The following is a 15,801-nucleotide window of genomic DNA, read 5'->3' on the forward strand; positions in this document are numbered from 1 at the left end:
TGAAAAGAGATCTGAAGGAAGTAATGGTGGTTTTCAGTTTGTAAGTCATGCCCAACTCTTGTGACCCCATGGACTATAGCCTGCCAGGCTGCTCTATCCATGGAATTTTCCAGGCAAGAATACTAGAGTGGGTTGCCATTTCCTTCTCCAGAAGGAAATAAAGGAGGATATAATAAACATAAGCCATCCTTGTTATTGTTTGTGCTCTGTCTTTAAATACAATGACATTAATTGGTGAGATTTCTAGTTTTAAATGCATCTTTAAAAAGTTAAAAAGTCTCAGTTTGAATTTAGAAGTCTATAGAAATTTATTTTTTGTTTCTTAAACCTTTTGCTCAGGTACTTGTTTTGGCTCCTACAAGGGAACTGGCAAACCAAGTAGCCAAAGACTTCAAAGATGTAACTAGGAAACTCAGTGTGGCGTGTTTTTATGGTGGAACATCATATCAAAGCCAAAGTGAGTAACTGTATATGATGGTGGCACAAAGATGTATTTGCTACTGAAATCTAAAAAAAGTATGATGCGAAAATCTATATTTGAAATTTGTGTATTGCTGATACTTATCTCCTCTCACAGTTAATCATATTCGAAATGGTATTGACATCTTGGTTGGGACCCCAGGTCGTATCAAAGACCATCTGCAGAGCGGCCGCTTAGATCTTTCTAAACTGCGCCACGTTGTGCTTGATGAAGTGGATCAAATGTTAGATTTAGGTTTTGCTGAACAAGTTGAAGACATTCTCCATGAGTCCTACAAAACTGGTATATACTAATTCAAAATAAGCACATTTAGCAATTATTCTCTTATCTAAAAGCTTATGAATTGTTTATTTTATAATTTTTAATATTAATACATGTCCCGTGTTCTAACAAGACTAAAAGTATTTGGTTCTTTTCTTCCTGAACAAGAATGTTTAGTAGTATACATTAACCATTTTCTTTGCTTTCCATGTTTTCTTACATATATTATTTTATAAAAGTAGTTTTACTAACTTACTGAGTTCTTTGCTTATTGTTCTTTCTTAAATTTGCATCTTCCTCTTGGGTTCAGTTTTCTTCATATTTTCCCTCAGTTTTGAAAATTGAAAGTTTTAATAACTGCAGTAATTTCTTTGAAGTTTGGGGGGATTTTTAAGAGCTGACTGTCTTGTGGGATATTAAGAAATAAAGCATTTGAATTCTTTTTGTTTATTTAAGATTCTGAAGACAATCCTCAGACTTTGCTTTTTTCTGCAACTTGCCCACAGTGGGTATACAAAGTTGCAAAAAAATATATGAAATCCAGATATGAACAGGTTGACCTTGTTGGGAAAATGACTCAAAAGGCTGCAACTACTGTGGAAGTAAGTAGCTTTCCATTATGATAGATTTTAGCTTTTAGTTGGTGTTTTGAAATTTTTTGAAGCTAAATGTATGTTTTGGTACCAATTCAGGCCAAATCTTTTGGTTTTGGTCCTTAGTCAATAAGATGCCTAGGTATTTCTATGGTCTAAGACTGAGGAGCAGAGTGAAATAGGGGAACAAGCTTATGAGCAGGCAAGTCCTAGCAGGGGAGAGATACATGTATCCATAGAGACAGATTTAAAGTATGTAGAATGTGAGAAGTGAGGAGACTGATCACAGTTTGCTGGTGTTGGGATAATATATTAAAGCTTAGGTGGAATAAAGATCTTCATTTCATACCCTGTACCAACTGTATTCACCAATATTTTAAAAAATTAAGCCATATAATAATTTACAGCAGTTTGTAGATCATTATTTGATTTCAGGGAGGGAAGGCTTTTCTAAACATAAAGTAGAAGACACCATAAAGGAAAACCTTTATGATTTTGACTCTATGAAAATTTAAACTTGTAGTATATTTTTTTAAGAGAATTAAGGTAATATTTGCATTATTTTTGACAAGTATGTATCACATAGGAGAAGGCAATGGCACCCCACTCTAGTACACGTGCCTGGAAAATCCCATGGATGGAGGAGCCTGGTGGGCTGCAGTCCATGGGGTTGCTAGGAGTCGGACACGACTGAGCGACTTCACTTTCTCTTTTCACTTTCATGCATTGGAGAAGGAAATGGCAACCCACTCCAGTGTTCTTGCCTGGAGAATCCCAGGGACGGGGGAGCCTGGTGTGCTGCCATCTCTGGGGTCACACAGAGTCGGACACGACTGAAGCGACTTAGCATAGCATAGCATAGCATGTATCACATATGTCACCTTTACATTTGATAGATGTGCATACATGTGTACGTAGATTAAAATAGTCCAGATGAACAAGAGTATGATCTATAAACACAGCATAATGGCTAAAAAGAATTTGAGTGATAAAAACCAGATTACAAAATTCTAAGTACAGAATCGTACTATTTTAAAAGATACACAAATAATCCTAAATAGATTCTTTAGATATTTATAGGTGGATAGGTGGGAAGGATAAGCATCAAACTAATACTGATGATTACTTCTGGGAAAGAAGAGCTCTTTAAAAACAAAAGCACTCACAAAGTTACCATCACAGTAGAAAAAACGAATTTTTAAAAATATCTTTAAATAGCTAGTGTTCACATTATCCTATTTGTCCTTTTTTTGGTAAGTAGTATGGTTGAATATGGATTCACATAAGATCTTTATATTGCTACTGGTTTATATGTGTTTTAATTTTTTTTTTGATTCTTGTGTTGAATGTTTGTTTATTCACTGTATCTTTTTCTTTTTAAAAACTGAAATATAGTTGATATGCAATATTATGTTAGTTTCAGGTGTACTAAATAGTGATCTGATATTTGCATATGTTATGAAATGATCACCACAATAAATCTGATAACCATCTGTTCCCATACTAAGTTGTTGCAATATTTTTGACCGTATTCCTTATGCTGTATATTGCATCCTCGTGATGTATTTATTTTGTAACTAGAAGTTTTTACCTGTCAATCCCTGTCACAAGTCCCACGCCCCCCTCACTTTGCACTTCAAAACAGTACCACTGTTTTGTATTTTGTATGTGTTTCTGTTTTCATTTTTTTTTTGTTTTGTTTTTTAGGATTCCACATATAAATGAGATTATACAGTATTTGTCTTTCTCTGTCTGACATTTTCTAGATTCATCCATGTAGTTGAAAATGGCAAGGTTTCGTTTTCTTATTTGTCACTGAGTAATATTCCATCGTATATATCTTCTTTATTCATTCATCTATTAAATCTTTTAAATATAGTTTCCTCTGTCCCTTCTTTGCAGTTTTTAATTGAATAAAAGATTGTCTTTCAAGTTTCCCATAGTTTCAGTTTTGTTGATTTGAAACTCTGGTGTTAGTTAACATGTTCCTCTGCTTTAATTTTCCTGTGAGTTGATGGTTAGATTGTCAGGCTTGATCAGATTCAGGATCTTTTTATTTTTATTTATTTGTTAGGTTAGTGTAGACGTAATTACGGTTTGGGACTGTGAATTTTAAATCAATACAACTAGGTTCAAACATATCTTTATTAATTAAAATAAGAACTGTTACAATCAGCACATTTTTGCCAACAAGAAATAAGTTTGCTTATTCTTGTAGCATAAAAATCCATGCTTTGGGATTCAACGAAATCTTGGAAAGCATTTTCTTCTTCCTGCTGATTGTGGAAGCGTTTTCCCTACAAAAAAGTTGTCAAGATGCTTGAAGAAGTGATATTCGGTGGCAAGAGGTCAGGTGAATGTGGCAGATGAAGCAGAACCACATAGTTCAACTTTTGAAGTGTTGGTCGTGCAGTGTGCAGTCGGGTGTTGTCATGGAGAAGAATTGGACCCCTTCTTTTGACCAGTGCTGGTGGCAGAGGTTGCAGTTTTCAGTACTCCTCATCAATTTGTTGAGCATACTTCTCAGATGTAATGATTTTGCCAGGATTCAGAAAGCTATAGTGGATAAGATGGGCAGCAGACCACCAATGACCGTGATCTTTTGGTGCAAGTTTGGCTTTGGGAAGTGCCTTGGAGCTTCTTCTCAGTCCAGCTACCAAGCTGATCGTCACTGGTTGTCATATAAAATCCACTTTTCATTGCATGTCATAATCCAATCTTGGAGAAGGCAATGGCACCCCACTCCAGTACTCTTGCCTGGAAAATCCCATGGACAGAGGACCCTGGTGGGCAGCAGTCCATGGGGTCGCTAAGAGTTGGACACGACTGAAGTGACTTAGCATCAGCAGCAGCAGTAGCATAATCCAATCGAGAAATGGTTCGTTGTTTGTTCCGTAGAATAAGGGAAGACAACGCTTCAAAATGATGATTTTAAAAAAATTTTTGGTCAGCTCATGAGGCATCCACTTACCAAGCTTTTTTACCTTTCCAGTTTGTTTCAAATGCCAAACAACCATAGAATGGTCAACTTTTGAGTTCTTCTGCAACCTGTTGTGCAGTTGTAAGAGGATCAGGTTTGATAATCCTCTCAATTGGTTGTTGCCAACTTCCGATGGCCAGCCACTGTGCTCCTTATCTTCAGGGCTCTTGTCTCCTTTTCAAAACTACTTGAACCACTACTACACTGTATGTTCATTAGCAGTTCCTGGGCCAAATGTGTTGCTGATGTTGTGAGTTGTCTCTGCTGTTTTATGACCCATTTTGAACTCAAATAAGAAAATTACTCAAATTTGCTTTTTTGTGTAACATCATTTCCATAGTCTAAAATAAGTATAAAATAAGTAATAAGTTATTAGCAAAAAAAAAAACCCATAAAGCGAGAAATGCACAGTAAAATGATGTATATGATAACCTCATTTAGAATGTAGTCCAATATCAAATGGCAAATTTCAACAGTGCAAAACCATTATTACTTTGCACCAACCTGATATTTTAAAAATTTATTTATGGCTGTGCTGGGTCATCGTTGCTGCATGGGTTTTTCTCGTTGCAGCAAGTAGGGGCTTCCCTCTAGTTGTGGTACATGGCTTCTCATTGTGATGGCTTCTCGTTGCAGAACTCTGGCTCTAGCGCACGCAAGGTTCTGTAGTCGTGGCACGTGAGCTCTGTAGTTAATGGCTCTCGGGCTCTAGAGCACAAGCTCAGTAGTTGCGGTGCACTCGATGTGGGATTTTCCTGGATCAGGGATTGAACCCTGGTGTCCTGCATTGGCAGGAATATTTTTTTACTGCTGAGCCACCAGGGAAGCCCTGCTTTTTTATTTTTATTTTTGAGAGGTGGAGAGGAAGCAGCAAGACTTTGATTTACCTGGTACAGATGATTCTTAATTTTCTTCTTTGTGCTTGTCTGTGTTTTCCATGTGTTCAATAATTAATTGTTTTAAACAATTTTATTGAGATATAGTATGTTAAAATGTATGGATTTAAAATGTTACAGTAGATTTTTCCTCAACATTTTATCATGAAGATTTTCAAACACTGAAAGCTGAGAGAATTTTATAGTGAACACCCATGTACCCATCAGCTAGATTCTGCCAATAATATTTTGCTGTATTTGCTTATTGCTTGTCTACTCATCCCTTATATCTATCTGATTTTTAAATTTACTTCAAATTACAGAAATCGTATACTTCCTGTAAGTTGTTTCTGTCTTTTGGCTGTACTGAGCCACTGGCAGGACCTTAGTTGAGGGACTGAACCCTTGCCCTCAGCAGTGAAAGCTTGGAGCTCTAACCACTGGACTGACATTGAATTCCCTCCCCATAAGTATTTTAGTGTGCATATCTTTAGCTAGATTTCAATATTTACATGTAATTTTTTAAATTGAGGTAAAGTTTGCATAGCTAAAATTAAACACTTTGAAGTGTGCAGTTCAGAGTCATTTAGTACATTCATGGTATTATACAACCATTGCTTCTATTTACTTCCAAAACACTTCATTACCTGAAAAGGAAATCCTGTAGCTGTTAAGCAGTCACTGTCCATTCCCACCTTATCCTAGCCCCAGGCAGCCACCAATCTTCTTTCTGTCTCTGTGGATTTACTTCTTCTGGATATTTCATATAAATGTAATCATTACAACATGTGGCTTTTTTGTGTTGGACTTCTTTGATTTAGCATGTTTTTGAGGTTCATCCACCTAATATTTACAGTTTTTAAGGTAAGATTTACATACAACAAAATGCAAGATTTTAAGTGTACATTTGCTTCATTTTGGTAGAGTCATGCATGTGTGCAACCCAAACCCCTATCAAAATAAAGAATATTATACCATCATCACAGAAAGTTCCCTCTGCCTCTCCCTATTCCCCTTTCAGAGGCAAACCATTGTTGTGTTTTTTCCATCATAGATTAGTTTTGCCTGTTCTAAAACTTCATATAAATGGAATCATATTGTGTGTACTCTTTCTGTAAGGCTTCATTCACCTAGGATATGTTTGAGACTCATCTATATTGTTGTATAGATGAGTAGCTGATTCCTTTTACCTGCTGAATAGGATTCCCCTGTATAAGTGTACTACAATTTGCCTGTCGTTTCACTTGTTGATGGCTGTTTTAAAGTGGCATCGGGGAGTATCATTGTCTTATTGTGTTCCAGGAAGACCAATTCTTGAACAAATAGAAATAAATGTAGACAAGAAATCTTTTCAATAATTTGAATGAAGCAGATATTTGATATTTTCTTTCCTCAAAGCATTTGGCCATCCAGTGCCACTGGTCTCAGAGGCCAGCAGTTATTGGAGATGTCCTTCAAGTCTACAGTGGGTCTGAAGGGAGGGCTATTATCTTCTGTGAGACCAAAAAGAATGTAACTGAAATGGCCATGAATCCACACATAAAACAGGTAAGTCTTTTTTCATGCTTTCTTTAACTGAGATTGTAGATTATGAATCACTGAGTGAAAAAGTCATGTCCTTTGCAATCTAGGTTTGATTGTCATTCTTAGAGTTGAGTCTAATTCAGAAAGATGTTAGAGCCAGCCTGTCATGATCTGTTAAGTCAGGATAGAATTCTCTCCATTTTTTTTTTTTTTAATATAAGATTTCTAAATCCTCTTGCAACTGTTTATTTATTTGGCTATGCTGGATCTTAGTTGCAGCATGTGAGATCTTTAGTTGCAGCTTATGGGATCTAGTTCTCTGCCCAGAGATCGGCATGTGGAGTCTTAGCTGCTTGACCACCAGGAAAATCCTGAATTCTATCCATTTTCGTCAGAAGTTTTCTTCAGTTCAGTTCAGTGGCTCAGTCGTGTCTGACTCTTTGCCATCCCATGAATCACAGCACGCCAGGCCTCCCTGTCCATTCTCATCCATCGGAGTTCACTCAAACTCCCATCCATCAAGTCGGTGATGCCATCTCATCCTCTGTCATCCCCTTTTCCTCCTGCCCCCAATCCCTCCCAGCATCAGAGTCTTTTCCAATGAGTCAACTCTTCGTATGAGGTGGCCAAAGTACTGGAGTTTCAGCTTTAGCATCATTCCTTCCAAAGAACACCCAAGACTGATCTCCTTTAGAATGGACTGGTTGGATCTCCTTGCAGTCCAAGGGACTCTCAAGAGTCTCCTCCAACACCACAGTTCAAAAGCATCAATTCTTCGGCACCCAGCTTTCTTCACAGTCCAACTCTCACCTCCATACATGACCACTGGAAAAACCATAGCCTTGACTAGATGGACCTTTGTTGGCAAAGTAACGTCTCTGCTTTTCAATATGCTATCTAGGTTGGTCATAACTTTTCTTCCAAGGAATGAGCGTCTTTTAATTTCATGGCTGCAATCACCATCCGCAGTGATTTTGGAGCCCCCAAAAATAAAGTCTGACACTGTTTCCCCATCTATTTCCCATGAAGTGATGGGACCGGATGCCATGATCTTCGTTTTCTGAATGTTGAGCTTTAAGCCAACTTTTTCACTCTCCTCTTTCACTTTCATCAAGAGGCTTTTGAGTTCCTCTTCACTCTCTGCCATAAGGGTGGTGTCACCTGCATATTTGAGGTTATTGATATTTCTCCTGGCAATCTTGATTCCAGCTTGTGCTTCTTCCAGCCCAGCGTTTCTCATGATGTACTCTGCATAGTAGTTAAATAAGCAGGGTGACAATATACAACCTTGACGTACTCCTTTTCCTATTTGGAAGTTTTCTTAAGACTTTGCAAATGTGATCTTGAAAACACAAGAGTGAAACAAGATGAGTTTCTATGGATAAGAGTGGGTAATGTTGTAGAGTTGTGTATAAGTTGAAATGCAAATATTTACTGAGTGAATGGGTCAGAACGCTAAATCCTTATGTCTTTTTTAAGTTTTTATAACAGAAAATTTCAAACTTATCTAAGACATATACAGAAGTTGACAGTGTAATGAACCCCTGTGTATTCGTTTTTCAGCTGCAACAATTATTTTATCCAAATGCCCCCTCACTTGTTGTGCTTGAATTATTCTGATGCAAATGCTAGATAACATGTTATTATACCCAGAAATATTTGGGTATGTATTTCTAAAACAAAAGGGTTATTTTTTTCAAAACTCACAATACTGTTAATGACATCTAAAAAATTAATAGTAATTAATATCTTCAAATAACAGTCTTCAAATTCTCAGTGGCCTCATGCATACATGCTTTGTTTTTCTTTTATGGCTTGTTTTTTTTTTAATCTGAATCCAAATAAGTGATTTCATTAAATCTCTTCAATACATGGATTCCTCTATTTCTTCTATAGCTTTTTAAATTATTTAAGAAACCAAGTTTTCATGAGTGATACCATTTAACAGAAAGCATTATGCTGCTGTTTTCTGTATTTCCTGTAAATTGAGGTTGGTTTGTTTGTGCACATTTATTTCACAGATGATATACTTCCATCAGGAGGTATGTAACATCTAGTTCTTTTTCCTTTTTATGATTTTAACCTATATTGATAACAACACCATTGGCCTTTGTGTCAATGTCTCTTCAGTCATTTTTGCTGTCACTTAGTATCTAGAAGATTCCCAAGGAAGGGCTCATGATTCACTTTTCACTCTCATGCATTGGAGAAGGAAATGGCAACCCACTGCAGTGTTCTTGCCTGGAGAATCCCAGGGACAGAGGAGCCTGGTAGGCTGCCGTCTCGGGTCGCACAGAGTCGGACACGACTGAAGCGACTTAGTAGTGGTAGTATTGATGATAGCTTGTTTGTAACTTTAAAATCATTTTGGATGGACTTAAAATTCTTGGTTTACCTTTTCCTTCAATATCTTACATATGTTTTCCATTGGAATAAAGCATACTATAAAAAGTCTGATGCCAGTCTGATTTTTTTCCTGTTATAAGTGATTGATTTAGTTTTTTTGCCTGAATACAAGTGTTTTTTCCTTTTCCTTAAAAAATCAGTAGTTACACTAGAATATATTTCGGTGTTGTTCACTTTTTATGAATGCACAGTGCACATAATTTGTAGTTTCAAATGTATGTATTTTTAAATGTCAACAAAATTTCTTGAATTCTAATTTTTCTGGTATTTGGTTTGTCTGATTGCTTTGGTTTTTTCCTTCAAGGACTCCTGTTATACATATGTTGGCTCTTTTTTCCTCTCTCCTTTATCACTTGATAACAAATTTTTTAATCTTTATTTAAATTTTCAAACTTTTCAAAATTAAGGCATCATTTGTTGTGTTCAATCAGTCTTGTATTCCTTCCAGTGTAGTCTTCATTTGTGAAAAGTCTTTGCCTTTTATTTCTACTTCTTTGAGTCATTTCATCCCATTATTTTACTTTTTCTCATTCTGATTTTTCTTGTTCTGTCATGTATCAATATTTAAAAATTTTCTTTTAGGTCATTCAGAAATACAGTATGTACTCTTTATCTGTTTTGCAGGCATTCCTTTCTAGAGCTCTTTCATTGTTTTGGTGAATATTTTTATTTGTCCCATTATAATTACTTTCTATAGTATTTAACCATAACCTGTTCTGTTGCTCATTTTTAGATGGGATTAATCTTTTCAAACTTTTGATGGGGAGCTATGGGTCAGAATAGTTTTCTCGCTTCACAGGTCTAGAGCTGCTGTTTTTATTTTTGATAGCATTTAAGAATATAGTCTACAAAGTATATCTCAATAAAGCTGTTTAAAAAAAGTCTCCCACTTTTTGAGCTCTGATTGATTTTCCCTTCACTTTCATCTGAGTCATCTCTTTCCTTTGCTTCTGGGATCCCTGTCATCCTCAGTTTGAATTTTAGGTCCAATAATTTCTTAGTGCAGGGCTTTGTCCCTGCAAAGAAGCATTGGTTTGTTAGTTTGAGAGTTCATTTGGGCCCAGACTGTTTCAGGCTTTTTCAGCAAAATTTCTTGAATTCTAATTTTTTTGGTATTTGGTTTCACACTTTACCTCTGGCTCCTCATGATCACCCTTAAATGTGTAAGAATTCTACCAGTTTCAACTGACTTTCTCAAATTATGCTTTCCCCATTATGCTTTCTGGGGAATATCTTTGTGTTCTTAGGGCTAGCAAACCCCTCCCCCACCCCAGTAGGTTTTTGTCTCTACCTGCTTATGTTTGGAAACCATGAAAATACCTTGTCGCTAAATTTTGTCATAGATGTTTGTGGAAAAGTATATTTGCTTTTGACTTTAAAAAAAGTATCTTTTCTTGAAACAGTTCTCCTAACTTGGGTTCCATGATATCACACAGGTTTTCTTCCTTCTTCCCTGGCTAATCTTTCCCAACTTTGTTGAAGTCTTTTTATATTTTTACTTGCACTTTAAATACTGGCATTCCTCACAGTTCTACTTCTGTAATTGTTCTCGCTTATTAACATGTTCTTTCTGTGTATAGTGATTAGTTGCACTTTGGAGTCAGAACACAATATAAATTCCAATTGTGTTATTTCCTGGCTCTGTAACCTGGGGCAAATCACTTCATATTTCACTGCCCATGTTCCCATTTTAAAAATTGGTATTAATTTTTTAATATACTTTTAAGACGAAATAAGGTGTTTATTCAGTGCTTTTCTTATAACAAGCAGTCAATAAGTACAGAAATATAGACGTATAGGTGTGGAATTCCCTGGTGGTCTAGTGGTTAGGACTAAGTATTGTTAAATAGATAAATAGATAAATGTAACTTAATCACTCCTATTGTGAAGTAGTGAAAGTCACTCAGTCGTGTCTGACTCTTGGGACCCCATGGACTGTAGCCACAAGGTTCCTCTGTCCATGGGATTCTCCAGGCAAGAATACTGGAGTGGGTTGCCATTTCCTTCTCCAAAGGTGATCAGCTTAAGTCAGGTTTAAATCCCTTATGTGTTTACCGATGGCATTTTGTTGATGCTGATCACCACAGTTCTTTCTCTGAACTACCATACTACAATGCCCTGTAATTTTTTTTTTAAAGGAGGCGGGTGTTTAAAAATGGACTCATTTGTTGGTTTTTTAAGACATTTCCACATAATGTTACTAGTGAGCTAATGATGGAATTCAGCTTGCCCAGGCCATTCTTCAAAGCAAGCTGCTTTATAGAACTTTCCCAATTGGGCTAGAATTTTGGAGTTAACTAGCAACAAGCCTGAAAATTTGGTTATGTATATAAGTACAAAGCTGGGTCATCAAATCCCTGTTCTGGCCCTCAACCCAGTGCATTTCAACTAAGGCGTCATCTACCTCCTTCTTAACGTTTATCAGACACTTGAATAAGTAACGTCCAGCCACTCCTTGGAGATGGTTCCCTTTTTCAGACACTGGGCTGCTGAAGGGCTCAGGAGCCTCGTGGTCCTGGGCTCCATTACTAGAGCCTTTACAACCTTCCAGAATCTCCATGCCCCCCTTTTCCTCACTCCTTTCATCCTCTGTGGGTTCTGGGTTTTCCTCCTGGGAAAGCGAGTCCTGGCTGGGGCCGTGGCCCCCCACAGTGGCAGACACGCCTTCCGGTGGAGCAGGACCCCCCAGGGCACTCTCCTGGGGGGCCTGGGCAACATCCTGACTACTGCCAGACTCTTTGGGGGCAGACTTTTTCTCTTCCAAGGCTTCGATCACGTTCTTGGGAGCTAGGGGCACTTCTCTCAGTTGTCTCACTCGGTCTCTTTTCTTCCTCCTTAAGTGAATCCAGGAGTTTTCTAGGGCTGTTAGGAAAAGGCTGATTTCCTCCTTTCCACAGGGAACTCATTTATGCTGGACCTTTAGAGCAGTGAGGATTTTTTCAACCCATGTTGTCACAACCACGATGCCTTCCACTGTCTCAGGGCCCAGAGATGGCGCTTTGAGGGCTAGTTCTTTCATCACAGGCCCGAGGACTACAAACGTAATGGGCTTCCTTGGCTTCTCTAGTTTTCTTTGCTTACTGGGTGGTAATGGTACTGTTAGTCATCATAAAAACTCCAAGCCAAAGCCCATCTCATTGTCTGACCCTGGCAGAATTCAGTATAGGTGACTTTAGGAACCCCTTGTATGCGAAGTTCTTCCTTCAGAGGAGCCCATCAGGCTGCATTTTTTCCCCAGCATATGGCTATACCATCTTAATCTTTTTTTAAGCTGTAAACTGTCGTGGATGATCCTTTTAACAAACTCTAATTTACCTCCTTCTGCCATGATCTTTGTGCTTCCTCCTGTATTTACAGAACTGGGTAGGGGTCTTCAAGGATTTCGAGAATTCACTCAGAATTCACTCCCTTGGCTTCCAACTGATTGGCAAAAAAGGCAGGGTTGCACATGCAAAAGTCATAAGTATCTCAGATTCTTCTTTAAGAGCATCCATCAGGAGTGTCTTCTGTAGTACTTTAACTACTTTTATAAGATCAGATAAGTGGCTCCAGTCATATGTGTATATGCTATTTGTTTATAAACTTCTTTTTATAATACAATTTTACAATAGCTATTAAAATGTTAAATGTTTGTAATTTTTGACCTAGGAATTCAACTTCTAGACATGTAATCTACTGAAATTATACATATACTGAGGGATCGGGAGATACAGTACAAGGTTATTCACTATAGCCTTGTTTCTAAAGGTGAAAGTTTGGATCCTACCCAAATGTTCATTAGTAGGGTATTGCTAAAATAAATGATACTGGGAATTTCCTGGCAATCCAGTGGTTAGCACTCAAGAGCTTTCACTGCTGAGGCTGGGCTGAGTCCCTGGGGGGGAAACTAAGATTGCATGTGTCGCAGCCAGAAAGAAAAGAAGATACTGTAGCCATATGAAGAAATCATATGTAGTTTTAAAAAATTAAGTAGATGTGTGTCTATGGCTAAGATACAACAAATTTAGAAGGTAGGTTGTAAAACCATGCATATATAGTATAATCTCTTTTTTTTTAAGTTATTTATTTGGCTGCACTAGGTCTTTGTTGCAGCATGTGGGATCTTTAGTGTGGCTTGTGAACTCTTCATTGTAGCATGTGGGATCTAGTTCCCTGAGGAATCAAACCTAGGCTGCATACATTGAGAGTGCAGAGTCTTAGCCACTGGATCAGCAGGGAAGTCCCAGTATAATCCCATCTTTATAAATTCATAAAATTATATGCTAGGATTTGTGAGGTGTGTGTATTTCAAAAATAGTGTGTGGAGGAATATTTAGTGAACTGTTAGCAGTTACTTATTAGGAGACTGATATTAAGGAAAGCTTTTGCATTTTATGCTAAACGTTTTTCTGCATTGTTTGATTTTTAAAAGCAATAAGCATGTATTTTTATAATTACCAGATTTAGAAACAACAACAGAAAGAGGAAGGACTTCCCTTTTTGTTGGTCCAGTGGTTAAGACTCCACACTTGCACTCCAGGGGTGCAGGTTCAGTCCCTGGTGGAGAACTACGATCCCACATGCTGCACGGTGCGGCCAAAGAAAAACAGTAACAAAAAGAACACAGACTTCCTAGTATCTGGATGCTGTCACTGCTAACTATGTGCTATACACTTACTTTTCCTTTTTTTTCCAATAGAATGCCCAGTGTTTACATGGGGACATCGCTCAGTCACAAAGAGAAATTACACTGAAAGGCTTCAGAGAGGGTAGTTTTAAAGTTTTGGTGGCAACCAATGTGGCTGCCCGTGGTTTGGACATTCCTGAGGTTGACCTGGTGATTCAGAGTTCACCTCCGCAGGTAGGAAAGGAGTTTTTTTTCCCCCCAATTTTATTGAAAAATAATTCACATACATCACTGTGTAAGTTTAAGCCATAGTAGCACTATGCTTTGCTTTATATATGTTGTGAATTGATGCCCACAATAGGTTCAACTACCACCCACCTTCTCATATAGGTATAAAAGAAGAAAGTAATGATCTTTTAATTGAAAGTTTGTATCTTTTGACCACCTCCCTTCATTTCTCCTCCCCACCACCCTCTGTTTCTATGAGTTTAGTTTTTTTATTTGTTGTTGTTGTTTTTTAGATTCCATATGTAGGTGAGATCATACAGTATTTGTCTTTCTCTGACTTATTTCACTTAGCATATTGCCTTTAAGGTTCATCCATGTTGTCACAAATGGTAGGATTTCCTCTTTTTATGGCTGAGTAATATTCCATGTAAACCTTTTTATTTGTTTGTCTCTTGATGGACACAGGTTGGTTCTGTGTCTTGACTATTGTAAATAATGCTGCCGTGAACATAGGGGTGTGGATATCTTTTTGAATTAGTGTTTTCATATCCTTTGGATATACTCCTGGAAATGTAATACTGGATCATGTGGTCATTCTGTTTTTAACTTTTGAGGATCCTCCATATTGTTTTCCAACAGTGCATAAAGTTATCTTTTCTCCACTTCCACACCTGAATTAACAAATGTTAATCTGTTCTCTTTTGTCTTTTTGGTGATGGCCATTCTAATAGGTGTAAAGTTGATATTTTGTTGCGTTTTTACTTTGCAAGGAAATGAAATTTGATTTGGAGAAAATAAGAGTAGCTATATAAATTGCCTTTTATTTACAAGACTTTGCTTAGATTAAAAAATACATATGTTATCTATTCTTGCTCTTAGCCAGTTTTTGTTAGTGTAATGTTAAATCGATCAGAATCTGGTACCTTTGCAAATGATTAAGTTCTTTATTTACATTTGAAGTATGTAATCATGCAAGACAAGTATAAAAAGTTGCCATATAAAGAACCTTGGGATAGGCTGGATAAAAAGGTTTTAAATCTCATCCCTTTTACTGCAGAATTCAAGCATAAACATTCTCTGGAATATTGAAAAGAGCAACAGGATTGAAATAAAAATGTTATTATCCATAGTAGTAGTTGTTTCTAGTATTACTATTTGGTTGCTGGAATGACTGTTTAATTTGCCACATTTTTTAAGAAGAGTTACCTCTTTTATTTTTAGGATGTTGAGTCCTACATTCATCGCTCTGGACGCACAGGTCGAGCTGGCCGGACAGGGATCTGCATATGTTTTTATCAACCAAGAGAAAGAGGTCAATTACGATATGTGGAACAAAAAGCAGTAAGTAGAGTTAAATTATTTCAGGCTTATTATCTAAATGGTGCCTTAGAAAAGAGATCAGAGATCTTTTTATATTTGTTCTCACAAATAGATTTTATGACTTCTCCTTTAAGCTGCATTTGGATGTGAAGCATGTGAAAAGCTAAATTTATATTAGCTGCAAGACTTTGTTTTAATACAGCTTTTATTATGAAGACAGAAGAGCTGACTTTCTCCCTTTTCCCTTGAATTTCTCCCTTGACTAAAATCAGTGCATTGTGATTTCAGTAACTCTTAGTCTGATATTGTAAATGGATGATTATGACATTATCTTGGTGTAATAGTCAAGATTATACTGAGAAATGTTACAACAGCCAGTTTCTACAAGAAATTACACATTTTTTGTGGTCTCGAGTTTTTGTAGTATTTTTCCTGTTTTTATGATGTATATTTTCATACATTATTTCACATACTTTGTACGATGAAGATAATAAGAAAAAATTTATTGTGAACAGCATCTTTTTTTA

General features: G+C 37.0%; 1 protein-coding gene and 1 pseudogene across 7 annotated transcripts in view; one reads left to right on the top strand and one right to left on the bottom strand.

Annotated features, from left to right (window-relative positions):
• DDX50 (DExD-box helicase 50) overlaps positions 1-15,801 on the top strand; it is a 33,323-nt gene that overhangs the window by 8,848 nt on the left and 8,674 nt on the right. For 6 of the 7 annotated variants that reach the window (XM_019954141.2, XM_019954142.2, XM_019954143.2 and 3 more), the window contains 6 exons: positions 340-457; positions 578-763; positions 1,199-1,344; positions 6,589-6,738; positions 13,799-13,960; positions 15,176-15,295. In XM_019954141.2, coding sequence (XP_019809700.2) covers positions 340-457; positions 578-763; positions 1,199-1,344; positions 6,589-6,738; positions 13,799-13,960; positions 15,176-15,295 — 882 coding nt within the window. The remainder of the gene's footprint in view (positions 1-339; positions 458-577; positions 764-1,198; positions 1,345-6,588; positions 6,739-13,798; positions 13,961-15,175; positions 15,296-15,801) is intronic. The other variant, XM_070781867.1, reaches the window with a different exon arrangement.
• LOC139180312 (RNA N(6)-adenosine-methyltransferase METTL16 pseudogene) lies at positions 11,405-13,681 on the bottom strand (annotated as a pseudogene).

This window comes from Bos indicus, chromosome 28 (assembly GCF_029378745.1).
Source record: "Bos indicus isolate NIAB-ARS_2022 breed Sahiwal x Tharparkar chromosome 28, NIAB-ARS_B.indTharparkar_mat_pri_1.0, whole genome shotgun sequence".
NCBI classification, from domain to species: domain Eukaryota; kingdom Metazoa; phylum Chordata; class Mammalia; order Artiodactyla; family Bovidae; genus Bos; species Bos indicus.